General features: G+C 59.1%; 2 protein-coding genes and 2 long non-coding RNA genes across 17 annotated transcripts in view; 2 read left to right on the top strand and 2 right to left on the bottom strand.

The window, feature by feature from the left end:
* The window catches only part of Cirbp (cold inducible RNA binding protein), a 13,695-nt gene extending 6,410 nt beyond the window's left edge, over positions 1–7,285 (bottom strand). For 4 of the 10 annotated variants that reach the window (XM_074054528.1, XM_074054527.1, XM_074054526.1 and 1 more), the window contains exon 1: positions 2,298–2,413. In XM_074054528.1, coding sequence (XP_073910629.1) covers positions 2,298–2,378 — 81 coding nt within the window. In that variant the 5' untranslated portion in view covers positions 2,379–2,413. Of the gene's footprint in view, positions 1–1,093; positions 1,253–2,297; positions 2,414–5,330; positions 5,378–7,162 lie in introns of those variants that run through there. The other 6 variants (XM_074054531.1, XM_074054530.1, XM_074054532.1 and 3 more) reach the window with 5 other exon arrangements.
* Positions 6,369–10,861, top strand: LOC141416853 (uncharacterized). The gene is made up of 2 exons (XR_012441425.1): positions 6,369–6,856; positions 10,169–10,861. It is a non-coding gene; the product is annotated as an uncharacterized lncRNA (long non-coding RNA).
* Midn (midnolin) lies at positions 10,570–20,520 on the bottom strand. Of its 5 annotated transcripts, XM_074054521.1 has the most exons (10): positions 20,365–20,512; positions 19,183–20,019; positions 18,457–19,094; positions 17,305–17,392; positions 17,038–17,100; positions 14,746–14,874; positions 14,354–14,659; positions 14,033–14,174; positions 13,409–13,681; positions 10,570–12,604 (listed from the first exon to the last, which is right to left on the bottom strand). In XM_074054521.1, exons 3-10 carry the CDS (start codon positions 18,687–18,689, stop codon positions 12,327–12,329), a joined length of 1,512 nt encoding a protein of 503 aa, XP_073910622.1. In that variant the 5' UTR covers positions 18,690–19,094; positions 19,183–20,019; positions 20,365–20,512; the 3' UTR covers positions 10,570–12,326. The 5 variants fall into 5 exon arrangements, with proteins under 5 accessions (XP_073910622.1, XP_020026304.1, XP_073910623.1 ...); XM_020170715.2 differs by lacking the exon at positions 19,183–20,019 and having other exon boundaries at positions 20,365–20,520; XM_074054522.1 differs by lacking the exon at positions 19,183–20,019 and having other exon boundaries at positions 14,033–14,171; positions 20,365–20,520.
* On the top strand, positions 12,538–14,823 carry LOC141416852 (uncharacterized). Its single transcript, XR_012441424.1, has 3 exons — positions 12,538–12,674; positions 14,333–14,406; positions 14,558–14,823. It is a non-coding gene; the product is annotated as an uncharacterized lncRNA (long non-coding RNA).

Here is a 20,520-nt window from a genome sequence, read left to right as displayed (position 1 = left end):
GTACTGAGATTTGCATCGTGCTTGCTAGGCAGGCATTCTACTACTTGCCTCACACCTCCAGCCCTAAAACTTCTTTATACAAATGAATTTTATCTCCTGTTCTGCCGCTGGTACACTTCCAGCCACCCCTCAGCCGGGGTTTCTAGGGAAGGGCCACTCACTGGTCTCCCCTCACCCAGGGCTGAACCCTCAGTTCCTTCACTTTGCCAACAAGGGGGCGACCTCCTCTACTAACCACCTGATGTCCATGGGTCTCTGGATCAGAAAGTGCTTGAGATCACTGTGAAATGCCTCCTAAGGCTGCGGTTAGCTCATTGTAGACTTTACAGCTAGGAACTGGGGAGAGGTGTGCCTTGGAGGCTGTGAAGTGCCAAGGGATCCCGTGGAGAAATGCCACATAGAAAACCTGGTATTTGGAGAATGTGGCTACTTATGGGGTCGGGGCGTGATGACTTAGACAAAACATTTATTGGCCGAAGAAAACCAACGCTCAACCGTTCGGAAACCAAGGCCAGAACACGACCTGTCGACTGCTCGCTGGGGGCTGTGCCACTTCGGACCCAAACTTGAAGAGCAGAGAAGGAAAAAAGCCCTCAAACTGAGCGCGCCGAGCAGGACCCTTTGAGGATGTCCTCTCCCACGTGTACTATCAATGGGAAAGGGGGAAAACGAAGCTTGGGAAGCCAAAGTGATGGAACGCGCCACCCCAAGACCCACCGCCCAGGAGACAAGCACTGGATGTCGCGCGTCCCGCCCCCTCCTCGTCCCCTGAGGCCGCGCATGCGCCGAGCGCGCGCCCTGCGCCACTCCATCCGGGTACTCGTCGCTCCCGCCATTTCGCCAGAGAAGCCTCAAACTTGGAGCCGCCATTTTAGGGCAGCGCCCGCCTAGCCGGCGGCCCAAACCCGCGAGGAGAACGTCCTCAGGCCACCATCCGGACCAGTCTCCCGCTGCCCCTTGCCGCCAGCGAGATGAACTCCACCCCGGGCCCGCCCCCTCCCAGGGGCGTGCCGCCGCACTACCGCCTCGCCTGGGCGCCACAGGCCGCCCGCAGCCCCGGGTCCCTTAGAACCGGTGCCGCCAGGGCCCTCACCGCTCAGCCAAGCCGGTCCCTGACGCGGGCGGGCACGGCAAAGAGACCCAAGCTTCCTAATGCGCGAGTGAAAGGGGGGGGCGTACGAGTCCGGTCTCATATACACCGCTGCCGGGCCACGCCCCCTATGCCCGCCCTCTGCGCCGCGCCGGCCAATCCGAGGCCCCGGAAATAGCGGCCGCGCCTCATATTCATGAGCTGGAGGCTGGGTGTCCCTAAGCCTCGCCCCTTCCCGCGCGCCGGCGCCGGTCGACGTGATTGGCTGGGGCGTTCCCAGTCCGCAGAATCTTACCCGCGAGCGTGCGGGCGTGGCCGACGCGCAGCAGGGCTGACCCACTTCCGTGTGCCCGCCCCCTGGCCTGCGGCGGGGAACAAAGGACTCTGACCATTGCCTGCAGTGGTCTCAGATCTTGATGGGATCCCCTTCCTCAACTCGTTCGAACCACGACATACCGCCCTCACCCTGATCCCCATTCCCGCTGAAGACCCGGCTCTCAGCCAACTCCCACCTGAACTCCAACACTCCTGTCTCCTGGATAGACTATTTCATGCAGTCAACCCCAATGCTCACCCAAACCCCAACACTGAGACAGTGTTCACATTTATGTAAATTTCAGTGTTTGCCACAGAATTCTTCGCAATACTAGGGCACCCCGACTTCACCTAACCTGGTTTGCCTACAAACCCCAACCTGCTCCCACACCTAACTCCCAGCTGAACCCTTTCTGCACTCCCATCCCCCTTCACATACATCACTCACACCCCAACCTTACTAAACACTTGTGCATCACACCTCCACTGCAGGTTGACACCCACCTGGGTATTTGGCCTCAGCCTCCCTGCCCACCATGCATCCCAGCCCTGGTCATCATGTGGGGCTGCACACTCACAACCACTGACCACCCAATCCGAGGCCAAGGACCCACTATGCTCCTTCACCTATGTCTTATCATTTTGAAGACATCATCTCTTAACCTGGTTCTAGGGGGTCCTGAGACCTCTGCCATCAAGAGAATCAGCTTTGCTAAAACTCTCACTAAGGCAGCTCCTGGGTAGTACCAAGGCCTCTGAGGGTCCCTTTTACTGCCACTTCAGCTCTTAATGCACCCCTGGCCCTGACAGAGCAATCTAGTGCAGATCCTCCTCTCTCTCTGCCCTGCCAGGCTACAGCTCTGCCCCAGAAAATCTTGAAGGGCAGACCCACCACAGAAAAATTGGAGGGAGTTGAGGAAGCGATGCCCTTCTTGCTGAGAAGTCTCATCTTCACTTCAGGCCTCAGACTCATCCTCAGGCCGGTCGAGGTGACCCAACTGTCTCCAGTGACAAGGTCGCCAGGACCCCTCATCAGCTCAAGGCCCCATCCCCCAAGCGGCAGCTGCATGACTCATAGCCACCCCCTCTTCAACTCGCCCCCCACACCGCAGCCCTCCTATCCACGTCAGCAGCAGCCTGCTGCGTCAGCCACTCACGCAGGGCGGTTATTAGAAGGAGCAGAGAGACTTCAGCATTGCCTCTACTCACATTCGGGAGCGGGAGCGGGAGGGGCTCACCCGCCCTGGACCGCCGGACACGCCCAGCCCTGTGGAAAGCTGTCCCACAGGGCAATGGCTCCTTTCCCAAGAGCAGCCTCGGGCGTAAGGGGGAGGAGGGGAAATCTCTGTAGAGATCATTCTGGGCCCCTCATTACTCTGGTTCTGAATCCTGACTGTTCCTGGTTTTGTGTTCATTCATTCAACTAGCACCTAGTTATTACATTTACTACGAGCCGTTCCTGTGTCCCGGGCCCCGCTAGTACCCATAACCGTATGGAGACCCCAACAGTGTGGAAGCTACCGCAGATGCCTGTACTATACGCGCCTGCCCCATCACTGTGCACTAGTGTCTCAGGTGTGTAACCTGTCTTCGTGCCTGCGTCCCTGTGCTTACCTACGTCTGCGTGCACTTGCAACTCAGCATGTCACCAGAACCCTCTGTCCCTGTGAGAGGGGGGCTCCCAAGTGGCTGCGTTCTCCTTCCCTTCACCCTCGCTGCAGCCCCTGCACCACAAGAGATCCGGGCCAGGAGAGTTGCTTGGCGCGAACACGAGGGGGCGCCGCGGCTTCGCTGTCTCTGGCCAGACCTTTGGGTCGGACTCCGGGACTCTGGATCCGTCCCCTCTGCGGAGGCGCCAGTTGCGTGGATTGGCCATGCGTGGGAGACAGTCCTGACTCCCCGGATGGACACCAGCGGAGCATCGCTCCAGCAGGCGGGGACAGCGCGGGCGTCTGGACTCCCGAACCTCCATCGCCCCCGCCGCGCCCGCAGGTGGCGGGGCTCAGAATAGCCTTGCCCGGGGGGGCGGGGCTGCTATTCCGGACCTGAAGCGCAGGGCTCGCCCATGCGGGTCGCGGAAATGCACGGGCCAGGCGCCTCTTGATCTCAGTGTCTCCCCGTCTCTTTTCCCACGGTCTGCCTTGAGCCCCTTCCTTTTTCGCAAATCCACCCCTTCCTCTGTTGGCGGTCTGCATGAGGGCATCAGCCTTTTGGATCCCCAGAAGATGCGCCCACTCCACCCATGGGCTAGGGTTCCCCACCCTTCCACCACCCCCCACCGACTCAGAGACGGATGTAACTATGGAGACTGGGGCGGGGCTGCCTCGCTCCCGCGCCTCTCACTCCGCCCTTCCTGCGGGCTGGCCGGCTGGACGCCGGGTCCTCCCCCGACCCCGGGTAATGACCGGGCGGGAGGCGGTAATGAGCGTCTAGGTCGGGGACGGGAGTGGCCGGGGATGAAAGGCGCGTGGGGTGGGGGGCACCCCGGGGCCGCGTAATTACCGCCCCCTCCCGGCCAAGCGGGGGCCGGTAACACTGCACCTGGCGGCTGCTCGGCGGGAGCGCGCAAATGGGACCTTCCTGGCAGAAACTCCAGTCCGCCCAGCTGGCCCAAATCCTCGGGGCCTATAGCCAGGATGAGGGATGCGGGGATTGTTTGTGTGTTGCCAGGTGTGGCGCACATGTGTGTCCGTGGGCAGGGGACTAGTGTGTATAGAAACAAACAAGGATTACTAGGGAAAAGAAACTCGTGTGGACAGGAAAGTGGGGTGTGTAAAAGAACGCGGGTGGAGAGGTGTGTTCGAGGACCTGGTAACATGTTTTCATGCAGGGCCTGTGTTGAACATCATAAGGGAAGTGGTGCTTGGCCCAAAAAGAGTGCACATAATCCGGATATGGATCTGGGAGCACCTGGGGACAGGGCTCAGTGCGCGTGACTCGGGTGGGCAGAGGCCCACAGAGCATACGTGCCCATCCCTGCTGGCATGAGTCATGTCCCTGGGGTGGGCGCGCGCGCACGCGCGCGTGCAGTGTGTCAGCTGAAGCCCGAGGCCTGCCGGTTTCAGGAGGTACAGGAAGGGTTAAATCTGCCCTGTACCCCCAGGTTGGCTCTGCTTCCTAGGAGGCCTCAGGTTCCTGAAGATTCAGCCTCCTGCAAACCTGGAGAGAGCCTGAGGGGCTGCACTCTGGTTCTAGGATGGGTTTGCATCCAGGGCGGGCTGGGCCCAAGCTTTCTGTGACTCACCCTCCTCTCCATAGGCCTGAGTCACAGGCCAGGAATGGGAATTTGCAGGCTGCTCTTGCCCCGGCCAGGCCAGCCCTCCAACCAGGCCTAGGGGAGCACAGAGACGACCCGGCACACACCTCCTGTGACATGCCACACATACACCACACACATGCACTGCACACCTACTGCCCCTTCAGTAGACCCGCTGGGCACACAAAGTCACAAATCCACCATGCACTGGGCATCTGGCAGTCCCATGGGCCCTTGCAAGTTGATTTCAGTCTCTGTTGACTGCAAGCCTACATGATGGGCTGTGGACAAGAGCCAGAGGTACAAGGCAACATACACTAGATATGGTATCCTGGGCCTGAACAGAAGCCCCACTTGTACATTGTGGCAGAGACCAGGATAGTGGCCCTTTCACCTAGGCAACAGTAAGCCTGGGGCAGAAACATGGATTGACATACATTCATGCATGACACATACTAGATATTCACAAAATCCCAGAGACCCTGCAACATCCACGAGTCCCTTAAGTTGGCTTCAGTGGTTCACCTGTGTGGGTATTGAGGAAGGGCAGTTGTGCATGGTGCCCACCCCCATGTGCCTCAGATGTTGCTTAACAACGCTCCCCATCCTTGGGGCAGAAGAAACAAACCCCACCTTGGCCCTGTCCACTCATTGCATGGGAGACCATACCTGACCTCAGCAGCTCCACATGCAGGTGTCACCCACACATAGGTTCCCTGCAAACACAAGAAAACACGGAATGGACTTTGCCTCCAGCTAGTAGTGTCTCTGTGGCAACAATGTAATAGGACAAGTAGAGAATGTGCACTCTGCTCCTCACCTCTGCAGCTGCAGGGATTAGCATACATTTTGAGGGACTTGTGCATTCATTCCCAAGCCCACGCACTCACTAAGCATCTGCCCAGCCCAGCATGCCTGGAGGACCCCTAAGCAAGCAGACACCCCACATACCCAAGAAACACCTGTCCACACACCCAGGCTCCTAGGCCACAGTTCTGAATCCCTCCTCCAGAGTCAGCAATAGATTAGGGGCCCATTTTGGCCTGGGTTGCTTTATCCCAGAAGTGGTTGGGATCTTTGGAGCCTACAGCTAACATCAGCTGGTAGGAAGTGGATCCAAGGGTCTTCTCTGTTCACTTTTTTTCATCGATGTGGAAGTTCAGAGAATTGTCACCTACCTATGTTAATTTCCCCACTTTGTATTTCTAACATTAATCCAAAGTCTCTTGGATGGACTAAGTTTGGGCAACTCTGTGAACATCCCAAATAAAATCACCTGTTGGACTAAAGGTGTGGCCCAAGCAGTAGAGTGCCTGCTTTGCAAGTGCAAAGCCCAGGATTCAAATCCATCTCCCCCTGCCTCCCGCAAAAAAAGAGGCTAAATTCAAACTCCAGTGCCCCCAGCCACCAAATCACAAAACAAAACAGAACAACAAAAAACCCCATGGCTACTTTATGGGGTGGAGACACGGCTCAAGCATACAGCTCCTGCTCTGCAAGTGTGAAGCCTTGAGTTCAAACCCCAGTACTACCTACCACAAAACAAACAAACAAAAAAACCTAGTAAAAAAAATTAAAACACCTGTTGCCCACCAGACCAGACTCGGGCATGCTCACTGATGGAGTGTGCGCAGCCATAGCGTTGTGCCCCGCTGACTGTGGGCGTGTTCTGGGAAGGGCGCTGACTTCCTTCCGGGGTGTCTCAGGACTGGTTGCTGGGTGGGTCTCTCATTGCTGGGGTTTTAAGGGACGTCTTGACTCAGGGAAAGCCGTTCGTTTTGAGAGTCACACAGTTGATTGAGGGATAGAAACAGTGTATTGTGCACTTGGGAGCCCGGCACACAGGCAGCACTCATAAATGCCGGTGGTCTTTTGAGGAGCGTGCGGATCTAAATGTCTGGTAGTTACAGGGCCCTGTGTGGAACTTTGTGGAGTTTTGCTTATCCTCCCCGCGAGCTGAGTGTGGGTAGCGTCCTGGGTGTGGGGCGTGAGCGACGCAGTAGGAGCCAGCTGTCTCCGGCTGCCTAAGGGGTGACCGCCTCTCCAGTGGGGGCAGGTCCCGCCCACATTCCAGAGAGGTTGGGGCACCCTCACCGGTCTCGCCTGCTCCCGGACCTCTGACCCTGGCCAGAGCCTACCCCCTCCGTCCTCTGCACCCAAGACAACAGCTAGCTCCAGGGAGGGGCTGCAGGCGGGTGAGAGCTCTGGAATGTGTGCTGGGGGTGAGGTGCCCCCTCCTAGAGGGGGCGGAAATGGAGAAGATGGTGGGACGGCCCGAGAAAGGATGAAAATAGAGGGGGCTGGAGGCACAGACAGAAATAGAGAAAGGCTGAGAAGCTGAGAAAGACAAAGAAAATGGGAGTGAGACAGAGCATGAGGAAACCAGACAGGTGGAGGAGGGGAAAAATATAGCTGTGGGGGGGAAACAGAGGCAGCTGGCCACAGAGAGAGGTGGGCTTCAAGTGACAGTTTCCCTCCCCCACCTAAGCTGGGCAGCTTACCTGTCCCAAGTGACACCGGAGACAGCCAGTTCTCTGCCCTCCCAGGGCTGGGCGGTTGTGGGTGGGGCTGAAGTCAAGACTCCTGGGTAGGGCCCCAACGCCCTTGGCCACAGGATGGTGGCCTCCCCAGCTTCAGCTTGGTAACTCTCATTCCCATGGCCCTGCAGAGGGTGGGGCTATTCTAGGCCCCTTGGGGGTGGCTGTGCCCAGGACACTCTGAGTCCCATCCTCCATGGTTTCTGGCCAGGGTCCTAACTCCTCCCTGCTGCCCATCCCAGGCCATCTTCAGACTAGCCATGGCCTTTGGCATCTCAAAACCTTGTTGTCAGCCACCTCCTCTCCACTCAGGACTCAGGCCAAAAGCCCTGACCCTCAATGACCTTCTGCCCACCCACAGCTGCCTGGTTACCAGGGGAGCACTGCCCACCTGGGAGGTTACCCTTCTGCAGCTACACCATTCTGCTCCTCCAGTCCCTGATCTAGTCTGGTCTTTTGCTCTTTGTCTTCCAGACCCAGACCAGACTGGGACCCAAGGTTTTGGTTAACATTCCCCCACCATACACAGGCCCACCCACCCCTGTTCACTCTGACCTCTGCCTTCTGAGAGGACGCCTGGTCAGAGCTCAAAGGCATAGGCAGATGATAACAATCAGGAATTCCCACCCAAGTCCTCCAGTGAGTGTGGTTCAGTCCCTCAACAAAGGGCTCACACTCACAAGCATCCAAACTTTACTTCGCCAACCTCCATCCCTCCCAGCAGCCCTTGCAGCCTGTGAACTGCAATGTCAGCCATGCAAACCACAGTTCTACCTTTCCTGCTTCCACCTCCCGCAGGACTCTGGCAGCATCCAACCACCTCCAGGACACACCAACCTCTGCTCCCCCATCTGTCCCTTAAGTCACAACTTGAAGACAACCCCTTTGCGGCCCTTGGGAGCTACGCCTTTTCTTCTCATCTGTTTTTTCTCCACAAACTTCACTGTTCTACTGCCTCCCAAACGCACCGCTTTCATATTTCCAGACTTTTGCAACACGCAGTGGTCACTAACTGGGGCACCTTTCCCCTCTTCCCACAACACTTGAACAAGCTCCTATTTCTCCTGCAAAGCATCAGACACAAAGCCCCAGCCTCCAGATAACCTTCCCTTCCACAGCTCCGACTGCCCCAGGAGGGCTGCGAAAGTGTCAGGGGCACACAGGAAGAAGGGAATGTAGCAGGAAATGCCTGGACGTGAAGGAGGTATGCACGTGGCGTACCCGTGCCGGGGGTCCACGTGCGGCGCCCCCAAGTACGCCCCCTCTTAGGTCCAGGCCTCGCCGAAGCCGTCAGGCCTCGGCTGCGTCTCTCGCCCCCAAATTTGCAGAAGCTCGGGGAGCATGAACGAGCCGCTGCGCTTCCGCGTTCACGCTTGCGTTCTTCCAGCCAGGCTAAAGTCCCGCCTCCAAGTGGCCACCCCGCACTGCTATTGGCTCTTCCAGATAATCGAACGGTGCGACCACTAATGAGACTTAACCTAGAGAGGATGGGGGTTTGGGCCTCTAGACAAGCTAGACGGGGGCGATTGGGGCGCCCTTCCTGCGGTGACGTCAGGCTCCTTTCGCGGTGGGTTGCCTTGGAAACCGCGTTTCCATCTCTGCGGGTTTCCGGGGACCGCCCCCTCCCATTCAGTTTATTCCTCAATGGGGGGAAGGAAGCAGTTGAGGACCAGTCTCTCCTCCTGAGCTCCCCGCAGTTCCTGCCCTGAGTCTCAGTTTACCTTTCCTTGCCTCCAAGACACATGTACAGTCTGAACACCTCCCTGCAAGGTGTATGTAGACTCTGAGGGCACGCAGGGTGCAAAGACTCGGGAGTGTCTTTTAGAACCCCCACCCAGGCTGTGACCTCTCCAATGTCCCCCCAGTAGTTATATTCCTCAGAATCACATACATAGACACGTCCTTATCCCCCAGGCCTCCAGGGCACGGCCTTGACTCCCCCGACACTTGGCTAGGGTGGGGGGGCAGGCTGTGTGCTGAGGGGCGGGTTCTTGGACAGAGGAGATGAGTCTCCCGCACTGCTGGGCGCAGGCAGCCAATGATTCAGCAGGCGCCTCCTTCTCATCCGCCTTCTACGTCCTCCACCCAGCCCTGAGCCGCAGGTGGTGGCCAGGGTCAAGCCGCCCTCAGCCCTGACCCTCGGGGCTTAAGCTGCGGGTTTTGCCTGACCCTTCCCACCCGCACCTCTGCCTTATGGCTTCCGACCTTGCGTCCACTGACCTTGAGGCTTGTAGAGATCCGCCTTTCTGTCGTGGGTGTAGAATTATTTGGGGTGACTGGGTGGTGGGAGAGGCGGAAGTCTCAGATGTCCCAGGGCACCCTTAGGAAGGTACCTGTCTCCCTCCCCCGCTGGGGCACTTTGGGTAGCCGTTAAAGAGGGTCTAAGAGAGAGAGAGAGAGGGAGAGAGAGAGAGAGAGAGAGAGAGAGAGAGAGAGAGAGTGTGTGTGTGTGTGTGTGTAATCATAGTTAACAATCACCCCTACAATCGGTTTTCTGCTCTACAAAATGGGAGTATAATTGCTTCTAACTATTAGGTAGTAGTACTTGTTAAAAGAGGAAATACACGTAGATTAAGAAGTGGAATGATAGTTGTGTCTGCCCAACCTAGAAGGCGTGAACATGGAACCCCAGAGAGGACCCTGGGGAGCCCCAACTTGACAGCGAGCAGAGGGCAGGGTAGGGAGGAGTGTAGGACGGTGTAGACCTCGTGTAAGTTCTCAGGCTGCCTGGAGGGGCACGACTGGGGCAAAGGCTTGGTGGGTTGACCCATGACCCTCAGCTGGAATGTAATGCTAGGGTGTGGCCAGAGGGGCAGAGAGCTCACCCCGGGTTGGGTCATGATGGGAGGGCAGCCTGAGGCACTTTATTCCAAAGTTGTGAGGACTGGGGCACCCGGAGGTCTGGTTCCCTGGGAAAGTGAGGCCCACACTAACGGCTCCCCTTTGGCTGTCCCTGCGAATGCCCCACAGCAACCGGACAGTGCTGAGATTCCAGGAAGTATTACAAGAGTTTCTCCCAAAGCTGGAGCTGCCTCCCACTCCCGTGGCTGGTGAAAGCAAGATCTGGGTGTCCACGGATACTGACTCCAGTTCCCGTCCTCACAGCCCACTTCAGAGTCGGGAACTGCGAGGGGGCGAGGACCCCACCCAGGGGAAGCAGCAAGCGGACAGGCCCAAGGCTCACGCCCTGGGGGACTTCCGGCCTACCAGGAAGTGGCTGACCTCGCCCTCCTCCGCCCCAGCAGCTTCCTGCCCACCCCGCAGCCGGGAAGGAAGTGTGGGAACAGCCGGGAATCTGACCACTGCCCCCCTTCCCATCCCAACGTTCCCCCCATAGCGGATAAGACTTTCCCAGGCGAGAGGCGTGGACATAACTTGTTTCATTTTCTGTTTATTACTTGAAATCACGGTGTTCGTGTAAAGGTTTTCTCTTTCAACTTTGTTCCATACAGGAAACTCTCGCGAGGTGCCGGGACCCCCACAGCCCGACCCGGAGGGTGGGTAATGCTTTCTTGGGGGGCCCTGAGAGGGCAGAGGGCCGATTCCTGCCTGGGGCCTCCACCCTCTGATCCGCGGAGGCACAGACGTTATTTAAAAATCGTTAAAAAACAAAACAGAACACACATTTAAATAGGTATCCAAGACAGTTTTTCAAAAAACAAATGCACCCCCCCCTTCCTCCTCTTTTTTACTTTTTTCTTTTTTTGGAAAAAAAACGAAACAAAAAAATAAAAACAACCAAATCCTTGACCTCTACCCTCTGGGACCCCTCCCCACCCACCCCCACAAAAGTTGTACAGCTACAGTTAACACATGATGTTCACATCTGAAACCATTAACTTTAAACAGGTAATGGGGGGGCGGCGAGGATCTGGGGGTCACCTACGCGAAAGGGGGGGAAAGACAGGTGGGGCTAGGACAAGACTTACAGGTGGGGGTGGGCAGGGCCCAAACATCCCAACAGCATTTAAAAAAAAAGTGAATGGGGAAAAATGCTAAAAAAAAAAAAAAAAAAAAAACCCCACCATTGAAATGGCCCTAGTAAGGGGGGGCTCTCTCCCTCTGCTCCTGGGGCTAAAGACCTCCCAGGGCATGGGCACTGAGTGGGGAGGGTCCAAATTAGACCAGCAGCAGACCCCACCCCCTGAGGGGGGGGTTAATGCTACACAGCGGTGCCCCTACTCAGGGCATTCACAGCTCAGCACCCCCATCCCCATCCTGGCTGCAGGTGAGGAACCCCAGTCCACACTCCTCAGGTTGGACCGGAAGGGAGAGGGATGGGGGCGTCACCCCACCCCCACCATTTGTATCCCAGTTTTTCAAGAGATTCCCAACCACTATTGGCTCAGTCAGAAAATTAATAGTCTATAAATAGTCCCCAAGCTCAGGCGGGAGGGAGGTCAGGGAAATAGAGGGAGGGGGCAGGAAGGCGGTGGAGGAAACAGTACAGTCCTGGCCAGATGACCAGAATGGGTGGGCCAGGACTATTCCCAGTTTCCTTTCAGACAAGAAAGGGTCCCGTATCTCCACACGACCAAAGACAGCAAGGCCAGACTGCTGCAACAGCTTCACATGGAAAAAGAGACCAAGAGAAAAGTAGACAAATGTGGAAAACAGTCCCTTTGTGGGCTATTCCTCCCCAGTGACATGTGGGTCTCTGTGTGCCGTGGCCCACTGGGTCCTGCTGGCCCGGGGTGGAGGCCAAGGTCTGCAGAAGGGGACTCTTCTCTCCGCCCCCTCCCCTCATCTGTAAAGTGCATAATGAGGCATCTACATTTTTGAGTTAAAACCTGAATCGGGTGGGGGGGAGGCAGAATGGAAGGGGTGGGGGCGGCTTCCTGGTCTCCTCCGCTCTCAGCCATCTGGAAAGACTGCTACATATTTGGAGCTGGGGAAGGTGGGAGGAAGGACCCAGCACAGAGGCCGCCAGAGATGGTGAAGGAGGAAGAGGTGGGCACGTGAGGAGAACGCAGAAGGTACAACCAGGGTGAGAGTTTTAAAAAGAAAAAGGCTGGTGGGTGGGGGAGGGAAGTGACCGCCTGCCCTCCAGAGCTGGGCCCCACACACTTGCATTTGGCCTCTCGGTCGGTGCCTAGAGCTGGGGTTCGAGGAGCCATAGTGCCAGATTCTAAGCCACCACGAATTCGGACTGGATGTCAGGGTTGACTTCTGGCTTCCAAACGGAGTCCTCGAAGTCAAGGCCCAAGCCAGCAGCCTCGCTGGGGCTGCTTCCTCCCCCGCTGCTGCTGCTGTCGCTGCGGCCAGCCTTGCGACTGGGCGGCCAGTGGTAAGGACCGCGTGCGTCCCGCCGGGCCTTTCTGCGCAGGCGCTTCTGCTGCAGCAGGAGCTGAAGACGTTCTACCTTGCAGCGCGTGGCGCGGTTCTCTGTCTGCCTCAGCCGGTCTCCTGAGAAAATGGCGTGACCTGTCATTCCTGAAGCCCTTTGGGAGAGGACTTTGTCTCCCAAACACTTCCAGTAAGTGCCTCAAAGGCAGATGCTGTTCTCCAGCCCAGGACCCAGCAAGGGTCAAGGGCATCCATCACCCTCTAGGTTTTATTTGCTGGGTTGTGTGCTGGGGAGGGCAGGCAGGATTGGTCTTTAGCCTCCTTTGCGGTTTTTCATAAGACTTGGGCGTGAAAGGCACTTGGCAATGATGACTGACTAAATAAAGTGGAGTTTGAACACTTCTGTCTGTTCAAACGGAGGCTTGTGCGTTGATTTCCCACTTTTATAAACACGGGGGGCTGTGGATGTGAGCAATCCACACGTGGGCACTGGCTGAGCAGAATGGTCACAATGGTCTCACAGGGCTCTGAGTCGGTAGTCTGGCTGTTTGGGAATGGGGAGCAGTGGGAGCAGCCCTCGCCTTCTCAAGACCTCACAACCCTGGGGGTCCTGCAACTCCGCCTAGCCAGCCAGAACTGACTTGGCCATTTATAGAGAAGCCAAATGCCATCTGGAGATGGAGCCTGGGGGTGGGGGGAGAGGAGGAAGTGGGGTTGGAGTCCCCTCAGGAGCACACAAGAACACTTTGTACCCTGACACACACGCCTCCTTTTCTCCAGGCTGGGGCAGATCAGGAGCGGCAGCTGCAAGCTCCTCTGGACCCCAAGGCAGGTCAGCTGCTTCTGCACCCACTGGCACACAGAGGGGCCTTGAAAAACCAAGAGGATGGGTGGGGACTTGGGACCCTCAGGGTAGCCACTCACCAGGGGGCTTGCACATGCGGATCTGGCTCTGGCCCTGCAGCAGGGAGGCAGGGGGCACCGCTGCCAACTTCTCACAGGAGGTAGTTTTCGGGGTGAGGTCTGGGGCTGGTGAGGCAGGCGAGCACTGGGCGTGGCAACGGAGCTGGGTCAGTGAGGGGGGCATGCCCTGGTAGTGCCTCGTGGCGCTTAAGAGGTCGTTAAGGATCTGTAGAATCGTGCCGATATCACGCCGGGGCCGCCCGCTGCTGTCCTGGCAGTTGGGGTGCAGTGTGCCTGCAGATGGAGGGTGCTATAAGCTAGCAGCAAATACATTGTCACACATGAGTGAGTGTATGGCAGTGAATGAACACACGTGAGCTCACAGAGGGAGTGTATCTGAGTGTGGTAAGCATTTGGCATCACAAGTATACAGTCACCTGCACGCAGGTGGGATTGCCAGGGCAAGAGGGACACGTGTCCTTGCATGTGTGGTCACTCATATGCAAAATGCAGATTATTGGGAGAGAAGTGAAATAAGCACTTGGTTATATGGCCATGTGCGTGCTCTGTGCATGTAACCCTCCAGGTGGTTATGAGATCTCAAGGACACAGGTCACATGAGATCACATGTGCTGTGATACCTACCAGAGAAGGTCCCTGAGAAGACCCCTGGAGCGTGGTTCACAAAGCTCTCAATGACAGCGCCGGGTTTGCGGGAGCGGGGGGTGGATGTGGTGCTGGCTCCAGGGCTCACACCACTGCTGGCCGGTGGGGAGCAATCCATCTGCTGACAGGGGTGGGAAAATGAATGAGCATGTAAGTGTGGAGTTAAAAAAAAAAATCAAACAAGTGTGGCATTCAGGGTAGGGGGCAGTTCTCAATACAAGGGGTACACTGGAGACTCAGAGACTCTACTCTCTCAAAGTCCACCCTTTCAAATTTCAGAGATGATCCCGAGATTCTCACCTCTGGACAGGTGGCAGAGGCTGCGTGGGATCGGAAGGATCCAGCTGTGACAGGTGAGGGGGATGTGGAAGAAGGGCTGGTGGGCACTGGGGGAACTCGGGCAGTGCTGGACACTGGCCGACAGGGAGAGGACACAGGGGTGGTTATGCTGGGGTCCCCACGGGCTGCAGCGGCTGCAGCAGCCAGCACATGTCGGTGCTGTAGTGGAGCATGCTGGGCAGCTAGTTGCAGCTGGACGAACATCATGTGATCCCCCACTCGAAGAGCCAGGGTCAACGGTGATCGGCCAGACAAGAAGTCACTGACCTGCAGAGAGAGGCCCTTCAGCCAAAGGGGGCCCCATTTTTGATGCCCCTAGCCCAGCCCAGCCCAGCTCCCCAGCATTGTGTGACCTGGGGCCTCTCGCCGCCCCTCTCTGGGCTCTGGGGTCCCTGTCGGTGCCACAGACGCTTAAATAAAATGAATCTGTATTTCCGGAAGCCTCCTCCGCCAGCCCGGCCCGGTCCGGGCGCCGCTGGGGGCTGTGGGGGACAGAGGCGGTCAGATGGGGGCCTGGCCCACCCTGGCCAACTTGGTTCAAGGGGAAACTGAGGCCAGAGGGGGCAGGGCCTAGCTGGTGGTCATTGCTTTCAAACAGCCCTCACCTCTCACTTTTCCCCATCTTCCTGGGTCTCCAAGTTCTTTCCACCTGTGATATGGGAGGGGGCCATCTCAGGGCCCCCTCCCAGTTAAGTTACCAAGCCAATGAGTGGGTGGAATTCCTGGACAAATTCTTCCATGCTAACCTTTGCTTTCTTAAGATAAATATTTATCTGTCCTGGGCGGGGCGGAGGCCAGGGGTGGCCACACTGCTGTGGGAAGGGGGCCCTGACTATGTCCCTGAGGGAGGCATGTCCCCAGAGGCCTCAACATGCCCCAGTGAACTTGAACCCTCTGTAACTACCCCTGCTTTGTGGTGGGCGGATTCATGGGTGTATCTGACTGGGTCTGCACAGAGCACTCCCCTCTGGGGCCTGGCCAGTGCCTTGTTCTCCCTAGGGGCCTGGATGGGGGGGGGGGGGTGGAGGTTTCTGAGAAGTGACATAGACCGGATGACTCAGAGCTGACTGCCTCCCAGAACTCCCTCCCAGTTCTGCTCTCCACTGGCAGCAGCTGGTGTAACCTTCTCTGCTTAGGGCCCATGGGAAGGGGGCAAAGAAGGCTAGTAGGATAAGGACCCCAACCAGAGGTCCCCTTGCTCCAGTGTGATACCCCTTACAGAAAGGACTAAGGGTAGCTTCCTGAGCAGCTGGGGTCTGTATGTCCCCCTTCCCCTACCATCTACCCACCCTGCAACTTCCCTCCTGGGGAGGGCAAATGGGCTGGCATGACTCTGTTGCCAGGCAGAGAAGCAACCTTAGGGAGCCCAGCCTCCCCGCCCAGTGCCCCCCTATCTCCCTCCTGACAGAGACACTGGGGAGAATGTGAACCAAACATGCCTGGGGTCCCCAGTACCCCCTGTCAACTGCAGCCCCAAAGAGCCAGCAGAGAACTGTTCACACTTGCCCTAGGAAATTACCGGCAGCCCCCACACCAGCTCCCAGGACCCCTGGCTCTCTCTTCATCCTGTGACCACCCCTATGGATGGCAGACCACCCAGCTCCAGATTTGGGCTCTGCCCACCCCCCTCCTCCGCACTACTGGGCAGGATACTACATGTCAGGAAGGGAAGGGGGTGAAGGCCTTGGGGAGGGAAGAATCTGCCACCAAGGTGGCTGGGCAGGTTTCCTATGGCCAGGCCGGGGGGAGGCCCTGGGGAACCTGCCCACCCCCTCACCCTGCCGGCAATAGCCTGCTTTCCCCACCCTCCCCCATCCTGGCAGCAGGCAGATTGCTGAGGCCTGTGTCACTCTCCTGGGAGGTGGCCAGGGCCCAGAGTCTGAGGAGGGCCCCTGCTGTGGCCAAGAAAATGAGGAAAGGAGGGGAAAAGGGAAGAAAAAAAAAAAAGCCCTCAACAAACACTGGGAACCAGGGTTAGGGCCAGCCCAGCCTCCCTCCTGGCCGCTTAATAAATATTTTCCTCTTATCCTGTCTAGGCCTCCCTGGCCCTCAGGCTGGGTGCCTCCGCCCCTTCCCCTGTTGGGGCATAGAACAAAGGCCACAGGAAGGGGGGTAGTGAAAAAGTGACTTCCTCTACCCTTGCAATGGGGCAACCCAAGGCAGAGAGTGTCACCCCGGCTTGGCTTCTCTTATCCCACAACAACACAAACAAATTTGTGGCTTTAGAGAAGCTACACTGACTGGAGGGGAGAGAAGGAGAGGAACTCTACATGGCAGGGGGTGTGCTGGGCTGGGGACACAGGTTCCGGCTTGAGTGTTGAGTGGGTCAAGGTCACCAGGCAGGTAAGCTTGTGAAAAAACCTGGGGCCCCTTCCCCCCATGGCAGCCACCGTGGGGAGAGAAAGCCCTCAAGGTCAGGTGGTGAGTGCTGGGGGGTTAGAAAAAAAGGAGAAAGAGGAAGCAGGGTGACCAGGCCAAGCTGGCACCAAGACCTAGTGTGTGTCCCCTCCCCCACAAGCCACTGGGAAACACAGACAACCCAAGGCTCTCCAGAGTGGTCAGTCACTGGGGGCTATCAGGGGTGGCAGTGGGTGGACACTGTGCCTACCACCCCCTGGTTAGGAAGGGGCTGGTGCTGGTCTTACCTGGGTCTCCGTCAAACTCTCAAGGGCTTGCATGACAGACTGCTCCGGCCTTGAGGCCTGGGACTACAAAGAGAGGGAGGGAGGAGGGCTCCTGAGTGTGGGTTTGGCACCCTGGGCTTGAGCATAGGGTGGGGAGGGCCCTGAGTGCTGGGGTGGGCTGCCCTTGTAGAGGTTGGCTGCACTTGGGGAGTGACGGTGGCTGGGCACCCTGGGAGGGGGCTGCCTGCCCGTGTGGGGCCTCCAGGGCACGCGCCCGCAGTCATTTACCATGAGGCCCGCTTCCACCGTGGGCACCAGCGTCAGCTTGCTACCATCCCCCACGCCGAACTCCTGCAGCTTCCCCGAACTGAGCCGGCTGGGGGTAGGAAGGAAGAGGGTGAGACGACAGAGACAACACAGGGACGCGGAAGCGGAGGCCGCAGGGGAGGGCTGTGCGTGCAGGGGGGGAGGGCAGAGATTGCTTCCCACCCCCACCCTTTCACAGCTTTCAGATTCTGGGCCTCGAGGGTGTGTGGAGAGGCTGCTTGGGTTTGAAAGCCCCCATCCTAAAGGCTCAGACCTCTTCCCCAGGAACCCCAACACCTTACTCGGTACAGTCTTCAGCAGCTTAACAAGGCACTTTCACATCACCTGGGCCCCTATGTTCCCTTTACCACCCTCCCCCACGCCCCCCCATCCTGCTCCCAGCCAGCTTCTGCCTACAATTCCCCAACTCCTGCCTGGGCTCGTCTTTGTGGGCGCTTTGGAGCTTCGGCCCTTGGAGAGGCCTTCGGGGGCTGCGCCGGGCCAGGCTCCCCCTCCTCCCTCCCTCTTTGGCGCAGGCCTCTGCCGCTCAGACAAAGAAGACCCTCCTCCTCCTCCCTCCTTCCCCTCCCCCGCCAGGGCCCCTCCGCTGGGGATGGACACTGCATGTCCCCGGAGGCCCGCAGGGGGAGGACTCCCTGGCCTGGAGGCGATTTAAATACCAAAGGGGAGGGGGAAGCTGTGGGGAGGGGGAAGCTGTGGGGAAGCGCTTGGTGGCGAGAACAAAGGGGGGCAGAGAGACTCCAGTGGTGGGGAGACAGCTAGCTCGAGGGGCAGACAAGCAGATGAGGAAGCCGGCGAAGATTAGGGCATAAGAGGGGGCGACTGTATTCCAGAACCCCCGGGGCGCTTGCCTAATCCGGAGAGGGACAGTAAAACCTAGGCAATGCGCCCCCCACCCCCACCTTTGTGCGGAGACCCTGGGCGGGGGAGGGGGCAGAGGCTGGCAAGGCCGAGCAGAGGGCGCCCGAGAGCGCGCGGCGCGCCCCCGCCCTCCTGTCTGGCCGCCCCCTGCTTCCCCGCGCGGCGCGCTCTTTGTTCCCGCCCGGGGGCCGGTGCCTGAAGGGGTGGCCCGGCGCTGGGGGCGCGCGGGCGGGGGCGGCGCGCGATACCTACGTGTCTTTGTGGAGAAGCGCCAGGCGCTCCTTGGGCACTTTGAGGCGCTGGGACAGCCGCTTTCGCAGACCCTCCACCGTCTCGTCGGGCGGCACCGACAGGTCGTAGCGGGTCCCGGTCGTGCTGTGGATGGCCAGGCTCATGGGCGCTGCCTCGGCTGCCGGGCCTAGCTCGCAGGCGCCGCCGGGGGCCCCACGCCGGCAGCTCCGGGCGCCGCCGGGCTGCGGCTCCATCCCCGGCGCGCGCTGGGGCACTAGGGTCTGTGAGGCGCCACCAATCCTCGCTGCGCCTCTTGGGCCGGGACTCCCCCAAACCAAGGTCGTCCTTCCGGGCGCTTGGGGATGGGGGCAGTGCTTGTGCCCCTAGTTAAGGTCCCAGCGATGGAAAGTGAGTCGGAAATAAAAAAATCCAATCGGCGCCCTGGGGTCGCGTCGGTTCCTTGGGTTGCACCCCGGGGTGGGGTCCGCGCTCACGTCTTCTTTAAATGCGAAGGGTGGCCGGCGGCAACCCGGAGCGGCCCGGATCCCAGAGAAGGGGGCACCGTGGCCCGCTGCGCTCGGTGCTTATGCCGCTCAGGTCGCGCTACCCGCCGCGTCCCCTCCCTTAGCAACAGCCGCCGCAGCCGCTGCTCTCAGGATCTGGGGGTGAAAGTAACAAGAAAAAAAAGTTATAATGTAGCAACGTTCGAAGGGGCGGGGACGCCGCCCCCTCCCATTCACTACTTACTCCGCCGGCTCCGTGCTGACCAATCGGCGCGCGCCGAGCGCCCAAATGGCCGCGCTCCCAGACCAATGGGAATCGCCGTGGCTCTGCCCCACGTGGCAGTGCGCCCCGCCCCTAGCTCCGCCCCCACCTCCTGGATACCCAATAGAAACACTGTGGGGGCGAGGCTGGCGCCGCTCCGAGTAGGCCCCCACCCGCGCTAGGAGCCATTCATAAGGCCGGGAAGCCTCAACAAAGGGCGGGCGGTCCCAGAGGGGTGCGGGACCCTGGTCCCATTACTGGTCTTCTTTCTCTACTGTCCCCCAAGTGGAGCAGGCCTGGACGTGGGTCATTGTTCCCGGCTCCGGGAGGAGCAGGAATCATGGGGCCTCCCCACGGCGTCCGTCCGGGAAGCAGCCACCAGCGGAAGCTGGAGCATGATCTCGGCGCCCCATGGCTTAGGTCCCGGGCCTTGTGGCTCGCGGGGACCAGCTAGTCCGCCGCCCTCTCCCCCGTGGGTGGAAGGCGTGGAGCCTGGGCGGGGCCCCCGGCCGGGGCGGCGTCCTGCAACCTGGTGACGTGGCAGCAGTCGGGTGTGCCCTTCCCGAACCGGTGCCACCTCGCGTCCCAGCAACCCGCCCTTCGTAACTTCCCATCCCCCCAGGCCGGGCCCGTTTCCCGAGACGGCCATCGCGATCCGTGATGTGACGCGGCGTCCCCGGGTGTGCCCGCGCGCCGCTCGGGGGCAGCGGTGAGTCAGCAGCGCCGTCGTGCCCTCTATCGGTCCCGCCTGGGAACGTTTCCCGGAGCCACGGGGAAGGGGAGCCGCGCGGCAGAGCAAGGGAGAGACGGATTGAGGACCTGGGGGAAACTCGCTGGGTTACTAAAGAGTCTACGTGTCGAGGATAACTTAGAAGAGCCGGGGAAACTGATGGCTTATCCACAACTAGTTCAAGGTCACAGGCAGGGAAAGGGGAGTGTCCCGAGGGGCGGGGCGGGGGCTGCGTTCCGCCAGGGCGGTGCCTACTGCGCAGCGCCCCTCCCACCGTAGTCTTGGGTAGGGGGTTTGGTCGGGGAGGAGACGGGTGTTCTCTCTGGCTCGAAACAACTCGAGCCTTGCCTGCCCAAAGAACAAAAAACTGGAGCACCTTGGGCAGTCTACAGTGGCTACCCCTCTAGGCTCGCTAGAACCTGCCCCTCACTCACCGGGGCGCGGCCGTTCCTGGGTCTCCACAATTTCGAGCTACCTGCGTGCAGAGGCGAGAGCACGACGGCCGAGCCGGTCTGAGGCCCAGCGGGCGTCCCCAGAGCCTTTATCCGCGCCGCCTTCCCTCGGGGTGGAGTTTGGGCGGGTAGGGGGCG

This window comes from Castor canadensis, chromosome 14 (assembly GCF_047511655.1).
Source record: "Castor canadensis chromosome 14, mCasCan1.hap1v2, whole genome shotgun sequence".
Classification (NCBI taxonomy): domain Eukaryota; kingdom Metazoa; phylum Chordata; class Mammalia; order Rodentia; family Castoridae; genus Castor; species Castor canadensis.
This window is presented reverse-complemented; position numbering and strand designations above follow the sequence as displayed.

Excerpts from the sequence above, each read along its gene's own strand:
- Midn (XM_020170715.2), bottom strand. The coding sequence starts at position 18,689 with ATGGAGCCGCAGCCCGGCGGCGCCCGGAGCTGCCGGCGTGGGGCCCCC. Across the intron at positions 17,101-17,304 it reads CGGTGGAAGCGGGCCTCATG|TCCCAGGCCTCAAGGCCGGA; the intron begins GTAAATGACTGC and ends CTCTCTTTGTAG. Across the intron at positions 14,175-14,353 it reads CCTCTGCCACCTGTCCAGAG|CAGATGGATTGCTCCCCACC; the intron begins GTGAGAATCTCG and ends CACCCCTGTCAG.